The sequence below is a fragment of the Macrobrachium rosenbergii genome, chromosome 55 (genome assembly GCF_040412425.1).
Source record: "Macrobrachium rosenbergii isolate ZJJX-2024 chromosome 55, ASM4041242v1, whole genome shotgun sequence".
Lineage (NCBI taxonomy): Eukaryota > Metazoa > Arthropoda > Malacostraca > Decapoda > Palaemonidae > Macrobrachium > Macrobrachium rosenbergii.
Genome location: NC_089795.1, coordinates 80023525 through 80050468, shown reverse-complemented (window position 1 = coordinate 80050468; position 26944 = coordinate 80023525). Strand labels below are relative to the sequence as shown.

The following is a 26944-nucleotide window of genomic DNA, read 5'->3' as shown; positions in this document are numbered from 1 at the left end:
AAGTACTGTATGGGTTTAGCCTTCCTCTGTAGCTGATACCCATAACAGTGATGTTCTGTATGGACAGTAAATAAAGAGTTAATATATTCCTCCTCTGATCCACACTAAAATGAGGAAATTGTCAGCAAGTTGAGAAAAATGATTAATTCTGTAATTTTGAGCAACAAAATGTTGTCTCAGTTGTAAAAGATATAAGAGTATTTTATTTGGTTTTTATTTGGTAGGTCATTTCACAATTCTAACCCACAGAAAGGAAAACCTTCTTGAACTAGAATATTAATGGTGATGTGGTAGTTCCGTCTTTCTTTCTCACCTTGCTGCATTATTTGATCTTACATAGCCATTTTAATTCTCTTTTTACATGTAACATAGCAAATGTATATCATCTTTGGAGAAAGTTGTTCTAATTTCAGAGTAAGCATTTTGAGAAGTAAATTGTATGCTGTGTTAGCACAAAGATTTTTTCTGTGGTTTGTGGTAAATTCAGTGTAACTGAATAGTGTAGGAATTGATAGAATTATTTAATTATGAGAATTAGTAGAATATTTTTGGTAATGAATTTTGAGTGCCATGTATTTTGATTATTGGTTTTGGATTTTGTTTGACATGTAGCACTTACATAAAAGTATCTTGTAATCTTGAGGTATACAAATATACTCAAGATAATAGTAAGGTGCTAAGGGAATAAAGGATTTGTGTGTTTGATGTATTTTTATTTACATTTGGTTGTTCATTTGCTTCATTCCAAATTGTTAAAAGGATGAGAGTGTGAAAGTTATCATGAAACTTCTTCATCTATATTGGTACAGCATTGAGTTTTTTGCAAACTGATTTTCTGGGGAGCAAGAAAATCCTCTGTAATTAATCAGAACCCTTAGATATCAAAATATATGTACTACTGTATATCTTGTGGTAACTCCTAATCCCTAAATATAAATGCATATCAAGAAGTTTTATGAATAATGTGTTAATAGTTTTATGTGGGTATTTGACTCATCACTCAATAAAACATTCAAATTAAGGTATCTATGAATACAGTGTTCTAATGTCAGCATTGGTTCTAGGAAATTGCTTTAATAATGTTACATAAAAACAATCATTTAGCGGAATTTGGAGGCCTGCAACATTCAAAAAATAACCAGTAGCTAAAATTTTCCTCTTTGACTTTTCTTCATGCTTAAAATGTGTTACTGTATTGTCCCTTATCTTGTGATTTAGCTTGTCTGGAAAACACCATACAAATGGAGTAGGATGACATAACATCTCCAGTTTTTAAAAATCTCCCTGAGATAAATTTGCTTTGCAATAAGCCATAAGGTTAAGGTATAATTGTGCTCTTGCGCACTATTAATATTGTAGATTCTTAAATATGTACTATGGGTGGAATGACATATTTTGCTTATGGAGAGTGCAGTGTTTAATTATCTTTATTGTAATTTGCAATAAAGCTTTCAGCTAAAATTATTTTTTGCTACATTTGATTATTTAATAATGATTTTTCCTTTTGTTTTACAGATCAAAATGAAGAAACATCCTATTTTATTCAGTAAGTATTAAAAACATTGGGAAAAGCCTTCTTGTATGTGTACCTAAAATTATATAAAATCATTATATTCAATGTGTCATGAAACAGTGTTTGTACTTCCCTGTGAACATGGAAAATATGTATGTATAATGTATAGAAAATGTATATGTATGTTTAGTGTATAATCACAAGTGCAATCTTTGGAATATGTTTTGCATATGATAACTTTTGTGGAAAAATTAACTCCTAGAATTTACTTAAAAAGACATCACCTGCAACTTTATAGCTTGACTCAGTGATGGTGAAAATGTTATGGTTGTTTAGACCTGCTATAAAGCCTAAATTTAATGCACAGAAAATTTGCAAATGGAAATATTTTTAATTGACACAAAAATTCTTTTCGTTCAAGTTAATTCCTTTACTTAATTTCAGAAATATGCTTGATTCTGCTGCTTTATGGAATTGCAAGTGTCCAAGCACTGAAAGACAATGATGACTGTGAATATAGAAATTCAGAGGGTATCTGTCAGCAAGCCCCTGAAGAAGTGATAGTCCATGATTTTGATGAAGAAGAGGTCGGTAAATCTGTGTTCTCTGAGACTCATGAATGTAAAACTGGTGGAACTACAGCTGATGATGTTCACAGTGACCTTATAAATGAAGGGTCTTGTGTTCGTAAAGATGTGGAAGATGAAGATCAGAGTGAACTCTCCATGCTAGAAGAACAAACAAAGAAGGATGAAGACACTGAATTTTGTGGGGTCAGTGATCATAAATCTTCCAAGTGTGATAAAAGCTCTTTGGAAGAAGAGCTTGAGGATAGTGAACATATTGATGACTCAAAGGAAAAAAAATTAGAGGGTTCAGATGAACAAAGGATTGATGAAGCAAGTCAATCCTCAGATGAGCAGATGCAAAATGGAGAGGAGGATGATAAAACTAATCAGGACCCAGACCTGGGAAATGTCCCCCTAAGGGAAATACTTCTGAAATTGAAGGTTTGTGTCTTGTAGAGTGCATTTCTGGAATTGTGTCTGTAAAGCATTAAATATTTTTTATATTAATTACATTTACATAGATATCTTTGTTGTGACTTCTGCTAATACAAAATAGTCAGAAAAGTAATTTTTCTACCACAGTATCAAGTTTATGAAATAATTTGGAAATTTTATTTCTCCTGTAGCCTGAAGGACTAACTGATAATGAGGACGAACAGCCAAATGATTTCTCAGTAACTGAAGCTAGTATGGGAGAGGATGAAGAGGTGAGTTTGATGTCCGACAGATTAAAATGTTTTCTTTATTTATAGTAGTATATTCATGAGTGGAAAGAAATATTCTATTTAATGACTTAGAAGTTACGACACAAAATGTAATATATAGTATTTGGTTGTTATTCTCAATCTACTACAGTACATGCATCCCTTGTTATATGATATGGGTTCTTTCTTTAAAAATACATCATAGTATAATAAATCACACAGTGAAAACTTGTCATGGGTTTAATAGGTATATGTACCTTACCACTCAAAAATAATACAGAATTTTGAAGAGCCTTCCAACCACACACAATACATGGTACACGATTATTTGAAAATTTCTTATGAAAATGTTACAAAATGAAATTGACACATGAAAAGAAAATAGATAGACAGTAGAAGTAAAGAATTGACTGCATTGAGTGGTTGACAGGTGAAGCGTCATAGGAGGAAGGGGAGCATGGGTTTGTTGAGGGTTTTAAAGGAGCTCCTTTTATTTTCCAAGAGAGCGTAGCGGTGCCAACTTATTTTTGTTTTTGCACTGCAACCATGTGTACTTTGAGTTTAAAAGGTGTCTTTTATAAGGCATTTTTTAAGATTTTTTAAACTGATAACTTCCCGTGAACATAAAGGACATTTTTTATTAGAAGTTGTCAACAGTGATTGTTGCAGTGTTCTCCACATTGTGATGTACATGTATTGATCAATGGATTGCATGTTTCATAGCATACTTTTAAAATTATACCTTACATTGCCATAGAGGTAGTCATGCACACTAATGTGTAATTTTATGAAATTTTACAAATGATAACATAAAAAAATTAATATATATAAACTACCATAGGAGATTGTATAGATTTTTCACTGGGAAAATTTAAAATTACATGAGCAACCAACCATTCATTGGTTGATCTTAGCAAGGTATGTTTCTACTTAAACTGAAGTGTTGGGTTATGGAAATGCCAAAGTCGATTTTGAGACTGCTTAGTAAGTTAGGAGCTCGTTGTTATCTTGGTGATTGCAGTGGTGAATCCCTTTTATTGTAGAAAATATTGACCATCTAGAATAAATTTGGGTTGTGAGTGCCAATTTGTGCTAATGATACTTATTAGCTTTTAAACAGCAGGTTGAGTATGTAGGACATTTTTGATTTCTAAAAGATTTCCATACTATTTGAACCCATGGATTTATTTTATTGTTAGGTCTACACACCCCTAGCACCCAAAACCTAAACTAACTTGGACTCACTCATTTACACCAGTTTGACTGATGTCCTAGATAAGCAAGTATATAGATAATGTCCATTGATAACTTTTTAACTAACTTATAATGGCTACTTCAGACTCAGATATTTTTTAATTGCTTCTGCAGTAATTTTTGTCAAAGCAAATGCTACTGTGATTTTATGGAAATCCAGTGTACGTGGGTTGTTCAAGTACAGCAGAAGTGGTATAACTTGATTAAAATGAATTTTAAGAAGGTATATTTCCTTGCAAGACAAAATTTGTAATCTTATATTAAATGAAAAGCTACCCACCCCCAGCTGGACTTAATATGGTATGTGCTGTTTCAACAGAAAAGAATAGATAATTCCTAAAGGTGCATGTTTAATTCAAATTTTAAAACATCATGAGAACCTTTACATTAGTTTCTGTTGGAAATTAACTAAATATCATAAAATTGCAATGGAAAAAGTAGTTGGAGAAAAGAATTAATTACTGTCTTTGCAGAGTTCTGAGTAGATTGTATGCAAAATTTTGGGTGCATTGGGAAAAATTGTATACAAAATTTTGGGTGCAGTGGGAAAAATCTGTTTGTTGCATTTTGATCATAGGAGTTTCAAGGGGATAAATGATGCTAGTTAACAGTCTTTTTTGACTACATTAGAGCTAATTTAAAAATAATGGCCTTTGTCATGTAATTGAAGGTCGAGGAAGAGATACTGGTTTCCTCAGGCTCGGCAGAGAAGCAAGAATATGGTTTGGATGGCAGCAGTGCAGATGGTAATAAAAATGGAAGTGGCAGTGGTAGCAACATCAGCAAGAAAGCAGTGTGCTCTGAGCTGAATGTAACTGAATCTGCTGCAGGAGATGTTGAGGTGAGATTAATTTGGTTCCATGCTGAAAAAGTAATAAGTGTTTTTAAAACAATGTTAAGGGTTATTATATGTAAAAATGACATTGGTCTTTAGTTCTAGGGTATTTTGAGTGAGCAGTATAGTTTGTTAGAAAATTCATGAATTATTTCTTCTAATGTTATAGGCCCGTTGTATAAGAGCTGAGAATTTAAGCTAAATGATATAGTTAAACTATTTTTTATATTTTACCTATAATGCTCTTGTTCATGTGTAGAACTAGTCTTTAGGAAACCTGACGATTTTCCAGGTTTCACAAATGGAGTACTGTATTTCCATTGTGGCCGTCCAGAAAAATTTCAAATTGTTTGGGACAAAATTTGAGCTATTTTTTCCCCATTCAGTTTATTTTGAGAGAATGGAATTAAGGGTGGAAGCTAATCTCCCTCCATTGGGCTCTGCTGCTTATTTCTAGCACTTGGGAGAAAGTTTAAGTGAGAAATGAAACAGATCTAATATTACATTCATCAAGCTAGTTTGGTAGCTTGCAAATCTGTGATTTGCAGATAAAAGTGTCACTACAAAAAAAAGTTTATGCTGTGATACACTTACTTATTGCTATTTACTTTAGTGTCGAACAGCAGTTATGAAATATCAGCAAACCTAATTGTGAACAAAATTGTTTTTTGTGATATGCAATGACTTCCAAAGGTGGTACCCTCAAAGGATATTGCCAACCTATAAGAAAAGAAAATGATTAAAAACTGGATGCTGGTGTTGGTATCCTTAAATGGAGCAAAGTAAACTCAGTTTCTCCATGCATTTGTAGCTTGGAATTTCCATGATGACTCAGTGGAAAGTCTTGATGACGCTTTTCAGTTGGACACGCTGGTCAGATGTTGTATAAATGGTTTATTTCCTGATGTGCTGAATGGAAGCTCATCTGAGCCCCATTCATCATAGAGAAAGGAAGGATGTTTTATCAAGAGTTGAATATCACAGCTGTGTCCCTTTTTGGATGGAGGGTTTATGAACTTTGATGCCCATTGTGGAATTAGATGGTTGATCACTAGTGGCAGAATTTCAGTTAGCTGATGTTAACACTGCCAAATGTTATGGTGAGATTTTCACTAAGCTCATACTTGAACATGACCTAAATCCAAGCCAGATTTACAGTGCATGCTGAAAGAATTTCAAGATCCAATGCTCAGTAAATTCCTGCCAAAAAAGTACAAAGTACACAATAAGCACAACAATTACAGTGGATAAATAGTAATAGAAATGTACCATTTATCAATGGTTTGTCTAAATTTCTACCTATTTATTAGATACAGTATATGAAATGTTGCAATTCTCACACTTTGTTGTGTGTATACTCCTGCTTTTTGTTATACTTATGTGGTCTATGCTTACATATGTTACTCCTGATACACTTTGTATATGGTATTCCTGTTGGAATTGTCGTAATTGAACACTCTGAAGCCATGTTATGAAGAGGCAATATTATGATTATTTTCTTATTCCCAAAATGGATGGCTGTTTGGAAAATATGTAAGGATAGCATAAACTGTATAAAAGAGCCACAAGACTGATCTTAAATTACTTATCCTCTGACAAAAGGAGCAACAGTCCTAAAAAAGTAAAGAATCCTCTATAATAATGCCTAAAAAATTTACTCAAGAAGGGTTTTGTCTCCTGCATTTGCCAGAACATTATTTTTCTTTATATGCCACATTATTATTACTGTAAAGTGTACAGTAGGTATTTGTGTTTGGTTAAATAGTTTTTTTCTATAACCACTTATTGTAACATTATTCATTTTTCAGTATGGTATTAAAGCAAAACTGATATTTAGATGCATTATTTAGAAAGTTCTGTACAAGGACTTAAGATTTGTTCTAGGTATTCTCTTGTACAGCAAGTTACTGTAATTCTACAGTACTATCTTTACTTTTTTGAAAAATGAAAAGGCATCAGATGAGATAAAATTCAGAAATTCATATAAATGCTTGCAGTATTACTGGACTTTATTATAAAGAATGAGAAATGATGAATAAATGAATTAAAGGTTAAACCTATGGGAGGAATTCTGACCAGCACTAAGGCCAACCCTTGTGCTTAGGTGTAAAAAGGTTATCAGAATAGCAATAATTTCAACTATGAATTTTCAAGATAAAAATATATAAGGATCTGGTTTCCATTATAAAACTAACTTTCTGGCCAGTCAGTCAGTCAATCAGATTCCAAATGCAAAGGTAAATACAGTACTACCCCAAAGGAAATTAGCTAACTTTTTAAGAAAATATTTTAGAAGGTCTGACCCCATATTTTTAACTTTTTGAAATTACTTAAAAGTTTAATTTGTTACTATTTGAAGTAAAAGCTCATGTTAGCTGTCTGTTTGATTTTAATAAAACCATTAGATGTGATGTACTGAGAGGAATTTCCATGTCACTGATGTATTCTCATATACTTTCAGATCATCAATGCTACGCTTCTTATGAAGCTTCTACAAGGAAATTCTAATATAACAAATAGGTCAATAGCTGCCCCCTGTCATCTGATATATTTCTTCAGTCCATATTGCCCTTTCTCAGTGGCAGGTTCTCCTTATGTCAATGCAATGGCACGCTCCCTCAAAAACATCCCTGTTTATGGTCTAGACAGTATTGAACATCATAGGTAAGTACTACTTTCCCTGGTTATGTTACTTGTAATAAGAGAACACCTAACAAACTTTTTAGTATTTTTAACCTTATTCGTGAATTTAAATGTAAACTTTCGCTGAAGTTCATAATAAATAATGTCCCAGTAAGTGGTAGTTAATTGTTCGTTGTCAGAAGTTCTCAGTTTGAGCCTGTATGCTAGAAGCAGCTATGCTTTTATTCTTGCTGCTGTCTGCCAAAAAGTTTTTATTCATTCTGCCATTTGATTTTTAAATTTTTTATTATGTTAATGGAGAGTGTGAAATCCCATGTGGCATTTATTAATAACCTAATTAGCATCTAGAATACCAAATTTTATTAATACAGTATTGTAATCAGAATGAAGTTACATCTACATTCACCTATTATTTTCCACTAAAAATGAATCAGATTTGCTGGAAAAGCCTTATGATATATAGATTAGTCCAGAGAATTTATTTTTGAGACCTTTAAGTAAATCTGAAATGAAATTTCATTGAATAATGTTAATTTGAAATTCTTAATAGTCTCATATAAGTTTATTTGCAGACTAGTATTAACTAAACTTGCAGAAGGAATTCAACCAGTAAAATCCTTTAAGCAATAAAATAACTTTAATATTACCATAAAAACAAGAAAATTATCTTTTTTATTACTGGCAGAAAATTTCCTTTGTAAATTTTATGTTCTTCATGTACTTGGCCTACCAATTGATGATCATTTTTCAAAAATTCAAGAACTGTGTAAAATATTTTGAAATTAAACTAGAGGACTGGTTATTTAGAAAACTTAATAAAATCTTGGTTATTAACAAACTCCAAAAACCCATTATCTTGTTTTGGACATTCTGTACCTTAGCCTAGTGTACAACATTTAGTAAAATGAAGATGTTTAGGGAAGTGCTCAAAATATCTCTTGAGATTAGGAAGGCAAACATCAAAATTACACATATCTTCTCCTTTGTCTTGTTTTAATTTTTAATTGCCTATTGAAACTTCTGCTGTTTTGACTGATTTTTCTGTTTACTCAATTAGCTGAGGCCTGCTACTTTATTTAAAAAAAAAAAATTATATAGTCTAACTTAAATATTGGTTTAGGAAATTTTCTGCATGTAACTTGTTATATTTTTTGTTCTAAGAAATCTGCCAGTCATTGTGTAACAGGGTTCGTAATATTTTGTACTTGGATACAGTGTGAATTGAGATAAGTTAAACTTGATGCAGAAATGTGTGTTGCCAGATTCATGTGTAAATAGAATCAGAAGTTTGTGTAGCCAGATTCATATGTGTAAATAAAATCAAAGTTGTTCCAAGTTTGTAGATGTGGACTAGTAGTTGTTCATCAAGACTGTGTAAATAGAGCCAGTTATCATTCTTCAGTTTAATGAGACCACCAAGTCACATTTCTAGACTAGGTGTTGTTCTAAGGGCTGTTCTTGAATGAGAGAAGAAGAAAGCATTTTGTAAAATTAAAGACTTGCGACAGGCATGTGGAAATAAACCAAAGGAAATGGATGGAAAGGAGAAACTTAAGTAATATTTTCAGTGAAAATACATTCTAATCTTTATAAATAAAACAGCATTGGTGATTCAAGGAAAAGTTATTGTCAGTAGTAGACACAAGAAAATATTCCTGTAATACACTGGTGGTTTGGGCAATTTGTCAATGTAAATATATTAAGAGTTTTTTCATGCTTAACTTAGGGTAGGTAAGAAATAGGTAAACATGGTTCTCTACTTGTGTAAAAAGAGGATATTATTGAACTAATCACAGTATTTCTAGTACATTACTTAAAACTTAACTTTGAAGATGGGAATTCCCATGTGGGAAATTCCCATCTTCCCAGTAACTTGGGAACACTTAAATTTCAACTTTCATTATCACCTATGTAGTTTTAGGGGCAATATGGAATTCATTGCCATGGATAAACCATACTCAGTCTTGCCACAGTACATTCAGTTATTTGTGGTGGCTAGCGTGCATGGCTTTCAGTAGTACAGGTATTAATCTGTGGCACAGTGTCTGAACTTGACAGTTAACTTTAGTTTCTGTTTCTCTTGGGTTCTTCAAATAATGTTCACACGTCAATCCAGTGTGCTTTGTCAAGTTAGGCTTTCTTCTTTACTTAAGATACCATCCACTTCATGTATTTCTCTATCATTTTATTAGTGTGCTTTGTCAAGAACTTATCACCTTTCATAAAAATCAAATCCTTTCTCTTGGTTTAATCTACACTAATCATGATAAGAGCAAGCTGTGTTTCAGCTTTTTACACTTATGTTATTGACCTGTCTGTAAATGTCTTGGCATTTTGTGTTCAGTAATTTTTCTTGATCCTTAGCAGTTATGATGCCAGTACAGTATCTCCTCTCCCTCTTGGTTTCTCTCTCCAAAGCTGTATTTCCCTGTTACATCCTCAAAACTAATAGTAGTTCTGCTAGCATAACACACTCATCCCTATTTTTCTATTTTTGCTCCTGGTTATTTATCCCACTTCCATATCTGCCATTTCATTATAGACCTGAATCCAAAGTTGGGGTCAGCACTATTAAATGGTATCAGGATAAATCTTGTTGAGTAACATGCGTACTAGGCTGCATGATAGCTCATTAGGGTAGCCAGTTTCTTTTGACTTTTTGTTAGCTGACATTGGTACCAGTTCACAGTTGGGGTGCTTGGTGAGGAGAGGCCAGAGATGAAACCTGGGACTTGATATTGAGCATAATGCCTTACCAGTGAGCTGTGCCACCCAGTATGCCAATTGACTTTTCTTGTCATCCAACAAGAATTGATATTTGTTTCCCTCAATTTTTTTTTCTGCTCCATTATACCCAACCATTCATATGCCTATTTTCCTGCCAATATCTCTAATACAACCTACCTACTCTTTCTTATCAATGTTCCAACAATCACTGTGCTTAGTTTTACTAAACTCCATGATTTTTATTTTGTCTTGGGATTCTATGCACTCCCTTCCTATTTACAGGCATTTAGATACTTGGACCATTTTATTTAATACTTTCATTAGTATTTGTACTATGTTTTGCAAATTTGGAATGCTCATATTAGTGATTTTGACTCCCCATTTGTCTGGGCTTGAGACTGGCTTTGAATGGGTTATTAATTGTGAGAATAATTGATAGCATTATGTTTATTAGTGTAACATCTAACAGGTAAATCAAATAAGTAATGTGTTTATTTCTTGCTTTTCAGTGTGAATGCTCGATATGGCGTAATGGGAACACCTACTCTGCTGTTATTTCACAATGGAAATGGTGTTGGACGTTATAATGCTTCTGAATTTTCAGTAATGCAGTTATTGTCATTCATTAATCACTATACAGACCAGAGTATTACAGACATCAATGTGACTTCAGCAGACTTTAGGGTAGGTATACTCGAGTTGACTTGTTTGCAAGTGTTGGTACAATTATAATACTTATGGATTTTCAGGAATGCAGCTATTGGCATCCTTCATTCATGATGCAGACCAAAGTATTAGTTATCATTGTGATCTGTGTGACAACAGCAACTTCTAGGTAAGTAATCACCCAAGTAAACATATTTTATTGTCTTTCCAGAGGTTGCCATTTTTCATTTTAAAGTAGTTCAGATAGTACATATCACGTACCATATTTTCCTACCTAAAATATGCAGTTGGCTGTATGAAGCACCCCTGTTTTGCAGGGACATTCCTTTTGGGAAAAAGGAAGATGATGTTTGCAGTACCAGACATAACATAGCAGCCCAACCTGTTTGTCAGAACAAACTCCATGTAGATGTTTAGTTCTCATTACATGTAGTATGAGAAATAATTTCTTTTATAAATATTTTGTATATATAGAAAGTTAATTTCAATAGATGTGTGTTAAGTGTACATGATGTTACTTGCCAGCCATGGCCTTGCAATGGACTGCTATAAAATGGTTGACAGTATGCAAAATAAAAAAATTAGAAGAATGAAAAGACAGGGAATACTAACCTTGATTTTTCCCTTTGTCAAGTTACTGTAAGGCATAATTATACTCAGTTAATGATTAACTACATTTACTTAACAAATAATAACAATAGTTCACAAATTAATTACAACCATAGGTACACGTGAGTAATTATGTAATGGTGCTGTAAAAGATGAAATTCCTTTGTTCCTTGGCAAATGGAGGATTCCAGAAACGAATGGAAGAGCTCGCGCTGAGATTTGTCCTATGTCACACATGATAAAGGCTTCCCTCTGGAAAAGATAGCTGTCGAATTAACTATATGATTAGCATATCAGTCATATCATTACTTTTACAAGCAATTGAGCATCAGTTATAATAGTAAGAATACAATGCTTCTAGATTTTTTAAACATAGTAAAAGGTCTCTCATTTCCCTGTGGTAAAAGAAATATATCAAGTCTCAGTTCCTTTGTAAATTTTTTATTTAAAAGGTATCTCAGCAACATCTTGCTGCTGTTGCTTTTATCAAGACATTGGATGTTAATGGTATAAACAGTTAAAATAAGCAAAAGAAGACCACCTTTAGATTTCACATATTAAGATTTGATATGCAGTAATCATTCCTGTTATAAAACATTTTTGTTTTCAGAATTTACTGGATTTCATATCATGTTTCGTTAAGAAGTGTCGTATTAAAAATTTATCATTCAGTAACATGACCAAAATTCTTTGTAAAGTACATTATTACTGTATAATATGAAAGGGAATTATGTTGTTAAAAAATGAAGGGGGTGAGACATATCACATGAATAAAAATTATATGCTTGGAACTTGAGAAGTTCTTGTTTAAAACATGATAATTTTAATTTTGTTACTTCTTTACAGGCCACACTTCCATCACAGGTCGCTGAAGGGCGACCGTATGCTTTGTGGGCTTCTTGGATTTTCCTTCTTATATGTGCAGAATGGTTATTCCTAACTTCTGAACTCTGTGCAAAACTGACTGAGGCTATTCTGAATAACTGGCGTGAGGCTGAAGCTCAAAATGATCAGGACTAAGATGTAATGTTTTTGTAGTTTGTGAACAGTTGTAGATGTTTCTTACTATTCTGTCATTTCTTGAGAATGAAAAGCAGTTTGAAAGTGCTGAAAGTAAAAGATGAGGTTCAAATGTTAAATTATACCATATATATATATGAAAGTATGAACATTTTTTATTGATATAGGTTATGTATATATGTAAATAAGCAGTTAAAACCCTGTGTTTTTTCAGTTATATATGTAAATAAACAGTTAGACCCTGTTATTTCAGTGGAATAGTCTTACATTTATGACATTGTGGTAGGGAGGATGGTCTCTAGAGCAGTATGACAGGACATCTAAAATTTGTCTTTTGTTTACTGAAATACAGTTTTTGTCAGTTACAGTATACTGTTATTGGCACTTTGGTCAGTTTTTCAGAAACCAGAACCACAAACCTTTTTATTTACAAAAAACTATAGGTATTTTGTTCGGTCATTCCAGATCCCTGTGCCGTGGCGTAGGATGCCCTTCAACATTCTTGGGACAATCTGGATGTCTAAGCCTTTTTCCCCTTTTGTCTCTTCTGTCAAGTCATCAACAAAGTGATGATTTCCCTGAACCACAGGATGACCCTTGTAGTTACCATGTGGCCTCACACAGAATGGTACCCCGATCTTCTAGTCTTACTGACAGAAGCACCGAGAGAGATTCCTCCTTAACACAATCGTCTGTGTCTCTGACTAGAAGTGGTGCTTTCAATGTGGTATGGCTGCTGGCTGAACACAATTTCACTCGGATGTGAGCGGGGTAGGGAAGGCAAGACATGCCCACTGTTCACACGAACATGGGTGGGTGCTGTGTTCCAGATGTTCATGGGAGTCCCACCTTCATGGAAGCACTGTTGATGCCAATTGCCCGACCTTGGGGGTAAAATTGCTCTCGAAGGGCGATCTTGTTTGCCAGGGGACTCTACCTAAAAGGTAGAGTGGAGGCACAGAGCCATGATGTTGATAATCTTGGTTGTAAGCTCGTGAATGTGGGGAGGGGAGAGGGGAAGCTCTGTTACAGATGTCCCATGGATGTGAGCCAACCGTCCACTCGATCGTTGTGGCAGAAAATGTTCTCTGAAGAACGATCCATCCACTACGAAACCTTCATATGAACAGGGGAAAAAACTTTCATAAGAGCTGTCTCATTCTTCTCTAAACCTCCACATGAACGTGGATGAGGGTGCAGCCCTGGATGTTCCCTGCTGTGGCAATGTTTTCTAGCGGGACTGTGAAGGAAATAAGAAACATCCACATATTTGACACTCGCACAGGCTGAGTAGAAGATGGGATGGAAGAAAACAGCAAAAACAACCAAAGAGTGTTGTATCTCAGTCATGCAACAATTGTAGAAAGGAAACGGCAGCACAGCATCTGCATGAATGTGCAACATTGCATGGACATGAACCATCTGCTCGGACATGCATTTTCATCTTTGCAGAGTGAATCTTGCCTAAGGACAATTGGAAAACTGCAGTAGTGTCAGAAAAAGTCACGGCCGTGAACATTGTGACAAGGGCAAGGCTAAATCTGCCTACCCCTGACCTCTCTCTTCTTTCTCGTACAACATGAAGCAAACAACTAGGTCATGCAACACTGCGTGGCCGCAAATTCTTCCTTCCTTAGAGAGCATAAACTGCGGCGGCATCACTGAAAACAGCAACCAGGAACTGTTCTCAAAAGAAAAAGCAGGGAATCCCTAGTATGCTGGGTACTACTCTGGCACTTTAGAAACGCTCGTCCGTGTCCCGAAGGATAATGAAAGGGGAAAGATGATGATCTGGATGGGAGCAGCACTGACAGCAGATGTAAGGTGGGGGAGGTACGTCCAGGGAAGACACTTTTGTGGCCTACATCAAAGATGAAGGAGAAGGCTCGACTTCTGCAACTCCAACGTCGAAAGCCAAGGAATGAAGCAGTTCTTGAAGCTAAACACACAGCAATGAAGCACGCACACCCAAAGTGAAACGACTGGCTGCACACGGCTCGTTGGCTTGTGCTCTGGTGATGAGTCTTCTTCCCTGAGTCACAATGTATTCTTCCACCCAACGTCTCTAGAAGGGAAGAAAGAAGGCGGAGAAACTGCAATACATCATACGATGACGAAGAGTGAGGGAGACTAAGAACTCATCCAGGAAAGCTTCCCGTGACTTCTCATCCATCAAAACAGGAATGAGAGAAGGTGGAGGGAACATAGAAACACCTGACTCACCCCCTTCCTGAGACAGAGCAAGATCCACAGACAAAACAACTACTGGTCTTGGAAACGACTTGTCGAAATTGGAAACTCTGTCTAAAGGTCCTGCATTATCAACCTCGTGACAAGAGAGGGGGATCCATGCTGGAAGACAAGCAGAAGTCTCGTACAAAGGTTACAAAACCACCACACTGTAGCAAGAGAACTCTCCTCCATCTTGATGTTACTCAATCTCTGCATCATCTGAAAGACTAAAACATTACTACAACATTCCAAGTAATTGCGTTTTCAAAAAAAAAGATTGCTTGTTCAGAGAGAAAACATTTCAGAACAAGCAGAAAAAAGATTTAGAAGGATGTTCGTTATAACGAAGTTGATAAGACGTTTGAAAAATAGAATAGTGGGTGGCTTGAGACAGGCCTCTCCCCTTGGATGCGTAACAGAAAAAAAGATATAACAGAACAAACACCAAGGCTAACACCAAGCTGGGTTTGCATTATATTGAAAGGGCAAAACCAAGTTAGGGAGGAAATAAAGAGAAAGGCTCATAGGCTAGAATGACCTGAAAACAATTATGTAGCATAACTGTGTAGGAATAACTACGCAGCAAGAAAGAGCAAAGATAACAAAATGTAACAGAATAGAACTTGTTGCATTATTTCGATATAGGCAATATATCTCAAAACAAATAAAAAATGAAAAGAATAATAAAGAATTAAGCGGCAGGCAGTAAAAGAGATGCATCTGTCTCAGACGCGGCCAATAAGTCAAGTGAATCCATACCATTTGAATGGGAGGATTCCCCCCCCCTCCAATCAGTAGCCAGTTACCAATATCCACCTTTTTTTTTTAAATGGCTGCCAACAGCTTGCGCTGAAAGCAAATCCCATATGTAAAGACCAAAGGTTTGTATGTAAGGAAAAATACAAATTACTTTTAAAATTTGTCATATTTAAAAAGTCAAAGTCTCAAACTATTAGCTTCGCAATATTATTTAGGCCCCTGATGCATTTCAGTGTTGGCTACATTCCTGATCCTCTTTATCCAGCCCTGCTTCTCAGTTTTAGAGCACCTCGTGTATAGGGCAATTGTACACAAGTTTTAATTAAATTCTGGCATGTCATACCTAGAAAAATTGCAGCTGCAAGAGAGTACTGTACCTTGGTTGTGCTGTTCCGCCTTGATCATAAAATCCTCATTTTGCTTTGTGCCATATGGGGTGGTACTACTGCATGGCTTGTGTAAATTCTAAAGGCTTTACAGCATCCATCAGTTCCTTTGGGTTTTGTAACCGAACTCAAGCTCCATGGAGAGGATGCGTGTTACAATCAGGCACCCTTCCTTTGCTGTATCATCATTCCTTCTTACCTTAAACTCATGTTTTATTATTTTTATCCACCAAACTTTTCCAAATTGTTAATCACCTTTCTTAGAGCCAAAAAAAGTAAACCCCTCTTCATCTATGGCATCTGTTATGTCAGACCCCATGCAATTTGTGGAGTTCTGCACATCATTCCTCAAGTTCTTATCAGGATGAACTGGCATTAATTTGTATCCCATAATGAGGAGATGAAGGCCATGGTTGGTTACAGCTCCTGTTACTTGGAGAACAATCACAACCACGTGAGAGAGAGAGTGGATTGCAGTCCTGTCCGTGAGAACAGGAGTGCTTATTACAATGAGATGTCAGCCATGGATGGTTGTGCGACTGTGTAGGGCTTGTTATGTGGCGAACGGTCACAGCTTCGTGATCGAGAATGTGGACTATGAGATATAAGAGGAGAAGTTCCCTCAATGTTGACTTCTTAATGGGGGCCTTGTCGTTCTTCTTCACAGCCATGGTAGTAACACTCGTTCCTTGAGCAGGATGAGTAGAAAAAGACAAGATAACTGTGGCTTCTTGCAAAGTCCGATATGCAGATTCGTGCTTATTTGAGGAGACTTCTCCCAACCTGTGTGCTGCTACCTGGGAGTCGGTAACTAGGGAACTTTCGTTGACTAAACCAGAAGAACACAGTTGTTTGTCTTGATAGCACAGCCGTGTAAAGCAAGTAAGTTTGGGGTAGCTCTAGCTGGATCAGGAACAGGTTTGACACAGTTGTGTCCAGCAAACGATGATCAGCTGCAGGAGAAGCGGAGTGTGAATCTGGAAGGCCTACAAATCCTCTTGCGTGGAGGTGCTATTAAGTCTTTCTTCCCATGTCTGATAGGGATGGAACGAACAGACGATGAGGAAGACAAAAATGATGAGGGAGATCTACGATATTTCTTCGATTTCAACAACTCCGTACGGCTGTACTTCTTCAGAAGAGCACCTTCGATTCTATCCAACAGAGTTTGAACAAGAGAGTCGGAAGCAGCAGATGTAGAAGGCCCAGGAATGGAAACTGATGGAGGTGACATGGCTGATGACGGGATGGTGTAGGATGAAGGAAGAGAGCAGCTGGGGTGCAGAAAAGCATGAAGTGGGACAGTAGGCCCCAAAAGGAGGGTACCCCTGAAAGACCTAATGATGCCCAACACTCGGAAATCTGTGGTTCCACGCCTGAAAAGACTGTACAAAGGGAGCTGCATTGTACCATACATAACTTTTTGCTTATCCTTGGAAACAGATGAAGACTAACTCAACCTCAAAGCTCTCTACTGCAGAGTAAGCAAAACCTTATGATTATCATGAAAAAAAAAACAAGAAGTCCTGAACAAGAATTACAGAAAGAACTTTAGAACCAAAAAATCTGCTCCTGAGAGGAACACATCACACTATTCTCTTCCTTACCAGCCCTGGTTTGATGTGGGTTACCAGCGTCCTGGTTTGATGTGGGTTTCACCCTTTAATCCAGAAAAGAGATCAGTGAACCAAGATCTAAGGAAAACAACACATTTTCAGACACTGATGACATCTGTTTGCGCCCCTGTACGTTCTTTGCCAAAATATAAGGTAGGTTCAGGAATTTTGGTCACACTGTTGAGGGATTTTGTTAAAAGATGAGCAGGAATTTTGGTCACACTGTCTTCATTTATCCTTGAATAGGATATTACAACCCGAGGGATTTTGTTACAAAATGAACAATCTTTCTAGACTGCATATACAGTACTTCAGTCTTTCCTTTTCCATAGAAAGCAGAGAAATTCGCCACTATGAGAAAAATATTGGTTCCTACTCATCACACCACAGAATCAATGGCTGTCACTCATGAGTATAGGTTTCTATTACATTGAAATTGGTGGAGCAGCCACCCACTCGACACAGAGATAATTCTTCCACTTTCTGACAAAATGAATACAGACTAACAACTATAGTTTCCAACTGTGCTGAAAATTCGTGTTTTAGCTGTTAGAGGGAAGGAATGCACAGACAGTAGGCTAAAACAGGTATGATCCTCAAGGGGTCCAGAATCAGCTTTATCTTGGATTACATAAGAAAGCTTGTGTTATTCCCAAAGTTACAGGTTGCTTGCACATTCATTCTGAATGTCATAGCAATACAAGTCAATTCTCAAAGCCCTTATTTCCTTCTCAGGTCATCCTGCTATTATCATGTTGGACAGTATCCCTAACTAATGTTTGAGGGAATTATCAGTACTGTAGTAGCATGGAGGCTTGCAATGCTTTTGTGGTTTGCTAAAGCTTCTTGCAAATCAAGAATCTAATCAACCCCCATGTAAAAGCAGCCTAATGCAATTAGAAAATGGATTTCAAAACAATGGAAAAGTAGTCTCCTGGATTTTGTACATAAAAGTTTTCAAAATTCTACTTATACTAAGATTTCCTCTCTCTCTTTCCTGCAAAGTAACTGTCTAACCACACTTGTGACTTTGAACCAGACAAGCAAGCAAAAGATCAGGTCCAAAATTGCTCCATACTAACTAGCAAAGCAACGTTTCCCAACTCTTGAACAGAGTGATCTTTGCAGAAGAAAGCCAAGAACCATGAAACCACTGTTAAATTTCAAAATTTCTGGTAATCAGGTTACTTTTGTTGCTACTAACTCTGCAAGGGTATGGTAAAAAACCACCTCTACAAAAACATTACTCTATTACCAGAAGTGAAGACCATCCTTGCTTCTATGACATTTAGAAAATACTGGTCGCAGAAGACACTCCCACTCCAACCAGGAATCCTTTTCCAATCGAAGAGAGCACCAGGGAATCCTGGCTCATACATCATTACCCTCTGAATCTTAGGGTACGTCCTTTCATTCATTGATTCTAAAACTGATGAACCAATACCTTTATTCCATTTCCAACCTGAAGCTTCTTGACTATAATACATTCATTCCATTTCCAGCCTGAAGCTCCTTCAGTTCAGTTCAGTTCAAAATTAATGTCTTAAGACCCAACTTCAAACAAGAGGTATAATTTTTTCAAGTGGCAATCCTTTATTTTAATCTTGGCATTTTTAAATGTGTGGGATTCACATTTTTAAACATGCCCAAGTACCTAGTCACCTAGTTAATAAGGGTGCCATTATATCCTACATTTATAAATCTGGCTGGAAGTTTCAGTCTGTAGTGTCAGTCTATCACATCCTGCCTTGATACTGGTAATGAAGATAATAAAAACTGAAATGACATACCAAAAAATATTATTTTCTTGAGATTTAGAATAAAATGCATCAGCAACAAAATTAGTGTACAGTGTTAGACATTTCAAAAGTGAGAAACTAAGCAAAATGGGAAACTATTAAAGAGCCATTACTGTACATAGAAAATAATTTTGTTACAAACGAATTATGTACCAATAATGGAACATTGTACATGTTTCTTTTAAAGTACAGTGCAATGCTGTAATTATATCTCTTTCATTGATTCATATAACTGTTCTCCATTATGGTAATGAAAATAACATACAAAATTGGTCTGCTTGTGCTGTCTTAACTTGAAATTTTATGCTATACAGTACTGTAATGCTTTTTGACTTAATATTAATATGTTTGCACAACATACTACTACTGTTTTATATATTGTGTGGAAGATATTTGTACTTACTGTGACATCAGTGTTATTTAGAAATTATGTGAATCTGTGTGGTTAAAATAAAGGTATATTTTAGGTAATTGCAGAAGAATACATACCTCCTCAACAATTAACAGTTTCCTTCCTGTGGAATATATATTGATCAGTACCAAATTCTGTTGCATTCGTCCTGACCCCCGACTTATTTAAAAAGACTTAATTGTAAGCTGTAGCCAAATCTAAATATGGCTCATATATAAGTAATCCTGAGATTTGTTATAAACCACCTTTGTACTGGCCAGTATACCTCTCACCAGGAAAGATCACCCCCAAATCTGAAAAGATATTCTTAGGTCACTGATAATCATCAATAAATTGCTTGCTCTTATAATGTAAAAGCTTAATACATGAACAGAATGACATTCAAGGGAAGAAAGCATAAATATAGATTACTCATATTCTTCAGTGACATTTACTGAATATCAACAAACTGAAAAACTTCTGAATAAAGATCATGGTTTGGAAGTTCCTGCAGGGTTCACAGACAGTGGTTGCTTGCTTGCATACATACACAGAATTTATGATGCTGAATGTGTATTCACATATAAGCTAACATAAATACACAGTATGTAATTTTTAGTAAATTTACATTTGTTCAAGTTATGAGTAGGTAGATAACAAAACCACACACACTCTTCACCACTTTTTACCATAAAATAGATATTCCACTAAAAAATATTACAGGCTGTTTGCTCAAACTTAACCAACAAAACCAACTCTGTATTTATTTAAGACTCTATATGCATTACTTATAGGCCAGAGTACAGGTCCATCATAATTTTACACTACCATTCCAAAATATTTTGGAGTAAGAAGACAGAAGGCCACATCTAAAATCAACCATATGCATAGAGTGAAAACAGTTAACTGACTGTTCATTATTAAATTATGAAGCTCAAATTGAAACTACGTCTGCATGAAAACCATGGTTTTACGACAATAGCCTTTATTCTGTGAAGAACTTTGACACCAATTCTGAAAAATACAGGAAGATCCCCTCTGCATGTGCCAGCCAACTCGAATGGGCTGTAAGGAGATACAACTTCCCATGTTTTAGAGCCAATCCTCTATTGGAAGAGACAGGGGAAAAGAGGAGGGCAATAGAAGATATGGGTTAATGGGTCTGTATAGAAATGTGTTTTGTAGGGCTAAATATACATTAACAATACCGAGACCAGAAGAACTTTAAGGCTGGCCAGTTTAAAGAAAAAAACAAATCACTGGAAAGATGACATACTGTACACATGGCATAAAAAAAACTATAACAAATTTTCTGTACCTTTCAAGGAGAGTTGAAAGTAAATATTTCCAACCCTGTGTAGGGCCTCTTTTCCAAGACATTTGTAAAAATATGCTAATTTTAGCAAGTTATACTTTTTTATTTTTTTTTTTTTTTATTTTGCAAAATTACAATTACAGCTCACATAATATCGTACAAGATAAGAACTAAAATCAGCAACAATCCCCAAGTATATTTATGGACAAATATTTACAAGATGTAATGGGATGGGGAGACATAGTCCCTTTTAGTAAATTACTGTATACATGTTCTTTCTAATATTTTTTTGTACTTTGCAAAATTACAATTACAGCTCACATACTATTGTAAAAGATAAGAACTAAAACCAGCAATAATCTCTGAGCATATTTATGGGCAAATATATACGAGATGTACTGTACTGGGCAAATATATATGAGATGTACTGTACTGGGATAGGGAGATGTAGTACAGTCCCCTAAGAAATCACAAGTCAGACTATTCTCCCTCATATTCTGAGCTAAGGTGTGCATTGCCATAGTACAGTCATTTACGGCTCATTCAAGTGATCTGAATGTTTTCATGCAAAATTCATTCAAATATCATGGCATGAAATGATTTTCATATTATATACCCCATTACCCCTCTTATGCCGTTATTGCGCCTCAGGATATGTCCCGCTACAAAAGGGTTAAGAACAAAATTATAAATAGTCTAAATCACAACTGTGATGGAGATGGCAAAACATCTAGATACCATTAGCTTCCATAAGTAATAGATTTGTAACTGAAGCAAGCCAAAACAGTATACTGTAGCCACTGAGCACAAAAGGCATAACAGCTGGTGTCCCAGGATACACTCTTACAAGTAAGGGAAGGATGAAACATGAAAAGGAATGATCCAGTTCCCTTCTCATGGACAGTACATGGCCTGCTGCAATTACTGGTCCAACCAAATACACCAAATGTTTTATGAGTGACATCACATGGCAAAACTTTGCAAAGTTGCTCATCCCTATGCCGGGCGCAGAAAGACTTAATCATGAGCATAACAAGGTCCTCTCAAAACTCATCAACAGAAGCTCATGAAATAACCTGTCATAAGGTAAATGAGACAAAATTCTTTGACAGTGGCTGATTCTGACAACTTGATTATAGGAACAAGTTGGAACAAAAAGAAAAAAGGATTTCATTTAGCAAAGGTATGACTTCAGAACTTGGGCTTTGCTTACACCATACGAGTCGTGTCATTGATGTGAGTCAAACTGACTCATTCCCATTCATACTGAATGAGTCAACTGAAGTCACACTGTCTATTTGAACTCAGTAACCAATTGATTTTGTGGAGTTTGGATGCATATTCGCCTGCTGAATTATCTGTTTTGTTATGGATTCAGTGCCTCAAACTCGAGACAACTCAAATCTAGGTGCACGAACTTGACATCAAAAGACCTATTTTGGGAACCTCAGTCATTTATTCCCAGCCTTTGTTAATCATCCAGAAAAATAATATACAGTATTTACTTCTGGATGACCACAGAAAATTTCAAATGGATGGTGGAACTAACAGGAGTGAAGAAAGAATGCCCATTTTCATAAGGTAAGAGCTCTTGTCATTGAAAACATCAAGAAGTATTGCAAATAATCTTATATATGTAGGTCAGTAATAAATAAATACATGAAGACAGATTTCTTTTATTCCTGCTGGTAAGTTTTAAGGATACATATCAGGAAGCATGAAATGTCAGAAAAATTGTAAGCATTTTTTCTTATAGGTAAAGGAAATGAAGTAGTCAGGAAACATGAAATTCTAAGCTCCTTTTTGGAGATTACTCTGAGTACAGCAATTAGAACTCTCATTAGAAGTATATATAGATGCTCCACTTGAATGAGCCTGTTCTCTTCAGGGAACATAGTGGGCAAATTTAAACATCTTCCTACAATATTCTTCATGTATTTCAATCTTGATGTCAATGCTGTCCACAGGCAAGTTGTTTAATCATAGGTCACAGTACTGCATACTCACAATGACTGATAAAAAAAAAATAGGTCCAGCCTTGCAGGACACAGAAATTGTCCTCATGAGCAGAAGAGGGCAAGGCAAGTATGGCAAAGGAATCTCGAGGAGGACCATCTCTACTAAAAGGATGATCCTTGAATATACAGTCTCTGGCAAATCAAGAGACCAAAGACCTGTGACTCGAATGTGACACTTCACCTAAAGGGCATGAAGACTGCTGAGAGCTGAGACTCTAAGATGATGATAAGGCAATCAGGAACATGTTCTTAGTGTTAAATCCAAAAGTGAGATGTCTAGCATAAGGGGCCTGGTAAGACTCTGCAGCACCAAGGTCAAGTCCCAGTTTGAGGTTTCACACAAACTTGAGGAACAGATCTACCATAATGACAAAAAGTCAGAAATGCTCTTGTCATTCACTAGCCTATGTTGTGCTGGAAAAAGACTGCAGACAAGCTGCAACCTCATATGAGAGAACTTGCAATGCACTGACTCATCTAATAATGCATAAAAAGAAAATAAATAAGATGGAACAGAGATGATGAAAACCCCTTTGTCACACAAAGCCACAAACTGAGACCACCTCACCATACAGGGTTGTACTGTTGTAGGAGTCTGCAGTGACCTCTGAAATGCTAGATATTTGCCACACGTAAAGAAATAGCAATACTATATTGATTGTGAAACTCCAGTTGCCATACAGAAAAGAATAAAGTGTAAAAATTCCTCATTGATGAGCTCTAGAAAGCCAAGCCAGAGGGGAGGTTCTTGTCTCCCAGGTCTGTTTATAGAAGTTATTCATTAACTAGAGACTTCAACATTACAGTACTTCTAATAATGAGAGAACTGATTAACATTTTGATCATCCTACTTTAGCATGGTCTTGAGTGGTAAAGTATTCTTGAAAATTTTATCAAACAGCAACTGATGTCAGACAGAGCATAGCGTGATACGTAATTTAAAGTTTGATGAAGCTCTAAAGAGACAATTCATCAGCCAAATTAGTCATAAAGTGTCTGTCTACATGTTATTCAGTGCACAATTTACCACATGCCATCTGAGAGGTAGGGAATGGTAGTTAGAACAACATTCTAAATACAGTACTGTATATGAAGAATCATGGACATCTTCAGTGTTATTGCAGGGCTGAAAATTTCTTTCATTTCTGTCCAGGGAGCATAATATTAGTGGTCAATGACTATAATTGATCTGGGGACCTAAATAAAGTTGTAACGGTACTGGCCAAGACTGTTCTTATGGCAATGGACAAATGGGCAGTACAGTAGTTATACTGTACTGGTGAAATACTATGTATCTAGACTTACTGAATGGATAATTTAGCTACTGAAGATCAAAGTGGAGCAAATCTCTAGAATCAGGCTAAGTTCATGACCATGGTTAAAAAGTTAGTCACAGATGTGACTGGCTCTATGAATCTAGGTGAGGCTGTCAGTCTCTGCCAGTGGTTAAACAAGCATTTGTCTGAGATAGTGTAAGACTGTTCTTTTTCCCACCTCCAAGTGTAACAAATCAATCTATGACATTCTCCTACCTACAGGTGAAAGAGCTACTCATGACAATGGTGTTACTGCCCTACCCATGATCAAAGCTGTCAATAAACACAGAGTCAATTGGCAGATTAATCATAACCATGGAAGCATTCATCACAAGTTCAAGTGATCAAAATGAAGAAGTCAGGACTACACAAAGATGTTAAGGGACCAGGCTGAAAGTTCTAATAAAAAACCTGATCGAGTTGGCTGGGTCACTATAGGATCATGCTCCTCATCCAACCCCATTACCACCTACAACATCCACTGGGAATACTGTATATGTAAAAATGCAGATCTATCAAACCTGGAGCATTTGTTTAATACATAAAGGTATAGATACTGTTACTTTCAAGGGATTTCCTTTTCTCTATTAAAGAATTATTTACTTAATAACTATATTGTGCAGTATTTCTGTAAAATAACAAAGACTTACTTATGGTCAATTGTATCTCCCTATGAAGACTGCTTATGAATATCAAAAATGGTTTTTCTTGTAGCTTTTAGTAATTTTGACAAATCTGACAGTAATTTCCAATAGAAATGTTTGGTTAACCTATTAAAAACTCCTCTATATCTAAAAGTAATGGCATACCACACAAACAAACATTGTTGTTTTATGTTTTTGTGTCCTCGGAGAACCTTCACCTTGGGGAAATGGGCAAACAGGATGACAACTAACCAAGGTATGTAATCAAATATTGTTCCCCTTTGAGTTATGGTGTACTAGGTCTGGCTAAGCTTTGGGGTGGGGTCCAATTTGCTCTTATTACTCCATGATGCCTAGGTCAGTTTAGGTTGGGGAGGAAGGCTCAAGGAGGCAAATATTTTCCCTCTTTAGTCAGGTAGGACACAACATCCAAAGATAGGTTCAGGGGAAGGTCCTAAGTCAAGTAGGACACATCACTTTGGTTTGGTAAGGTTAGGTTTTGATGCAGCCCTGTATTTCAATCATTTTTATTATCCCCCACCTGACAGGCATTTACAATGGTTGTGGCCTTATTGCTCAATTCATCAAAATTGTAACAAAAACTATATTTTACATCTGTACTACATTATAAGTAAAAATACCAAATACCACTTTCCTACTAATATGAAATACGTTCACCTTCATTTCTGTATGGAACGGTTCCATTTTCAATTTTTCATGTCCTTCCTTAATCCTTAAGAGTATAAAGGCAGGAATCATTTTTATCCCCACCACTATTCTTGCTCTAAAGGTAAGCTGTTTTGATGTGTCTTCTACAACTATCTCTATTGAAAGCACTGTCTCTGCTAATCCCCTCTCCAAATCCTTCTAAACTGCATCATGCCATCCAGACTAATTCTTTTGTCTCCCCCTTACCCTTTTGGTAGAACTAATACTCTGAAATGCCGACCTTTTATCCCTAACCGGTTCACCCAAGCCCTCTTCACTCCTTACTCACCCATCCTTACCATATACCCATAACATCTCAATCAATTTTGACTCTTTATTTTATCAGTAAAATTACTGTATATCTTCATTTGATGCATCTCACGCGGCGATATCCCTAAATAGTAAATTCCATCTCAGAATCCTTACCTTTGTTTGTTCTAGCTTTTGTTCCTCCATTGTCAATTATGTTTCTGAACCAAGAGACTAACTTGTTATCACTATGATTACGGTACAACATTTCTTTATTTTCTGTTTATTTAGGCTAGCATTCTTTTGTCACACGCTACCCCGGTCATCTTCCTACACTTGGCCCTCTTGCTGCCTTTACCCTAACTTCAACCTCAGATTCACTGTATTCACAAACCCGCTCCCAAAATTGGTGTCTAGCCACCATCAACACATTTGGCACAACCTAGGCTAATGTAACAAACTTAGATGGGATGAATAATCATTACTAACCTTGTTTGAGTGGATCATCCAAGTCTACACTCACTCCGTGTCTCCGACCTTCTTGGGGCTGTCGATATTCCACTAAACGTAACAGTGTTACAGTGAGTAACCTCAGTTCTTACGGGTAAAGCACCGTTAGCTGCAAACAATGAAGCATTTTCTTAAAATCGCCTAAGTTAATACACCTTTACAACAGTCCGCTTATTGGCAATTTCTGACATGAGTTAAAGAACAAACATAAGATGATATATATAAAAGCAACTGACCAGTATACTTAATGTAAAACGAAAAAAGGTACTGTAAAATTACAAAGTAATTTACATTTCCGCTATTTAATGAGACCACTAAGGACATTTATGAGTTTTTTTTGTGTAGTTACGACTGGCTCTGGATCTATACGAGACAGTCTCATGCTGGGACCAAACCAACCTAACCAATCTTGTCCATGATTATTTACCATCTGCAAAACCCACCATGTTCATGGTGTTCAA

General features: G+C 36.0%; 1 protein-coding gene and 1 long non-coding RNA gene across 7 annotated transcripts in view; one reads left to right on the top strand and one right to left on the bottom strand.

The window, feature by feature from the left end:
- The window catches only part of bug (thioredoxin domain-containing protein bug), a 206395-nt gene extending 181416 nt beyond the window's left edge, over positions 1–24979 (top strand). For 2 of the 6 annotated variants that reach the window (XM_067099076.1, XM_067099078.1), the window contains 8 exons: positions 1516–1546; positions 1958–2523; positions 2709–2789; positions 4711–4881; positions 7337–7539; positions 10755–10929; positions 12367–12543; positions 24595–24979. In XM_067099076.1, the coding sequence (XP_066955177.1) occupies positions 1522–1546; positions 1958–2523; positions 2709–2789; positions 4711–4881; positions 7337–7539; positions 10755–10929; positions 12367–12540 (1395 nt within the window). In that variant the 5' untranslated portion in view covers positions 1516–1521 and the 3' untranslated portion in view covers positions 12541–12543; positions 24595–24979. Of the gene's footprint in view, positions 1–1515; positions 1547–1957; positions 2524–2708; positions 2790–4710; positions 4882–7336; positions 7540–10754; positions 10930–12366; positions 17441–24594 lie in introns of those variants that run through there. The other 4 variants (XM_067099075.1, XM_067099077.1, XM_067099072.1 and 1 more) reach the window with 3 other exon arrangements.
- On the bottom strand, positions 11576–26594 carry LOC136835498 (uncharacterized). Its single transcript, XR_010852177.1, has 3 exons — positions 26463–26594; positions 19822–20037; positions 11576–11772 (listed from the first exon to the last, which is right to left on the bottom strand). It is a non-coding gene; the product is annotated as an uncharacterized lncRNA (long non-coding RNA).
- Between the last annotated feature and the right edge of the window lie 350 nt (positions 26595–26944).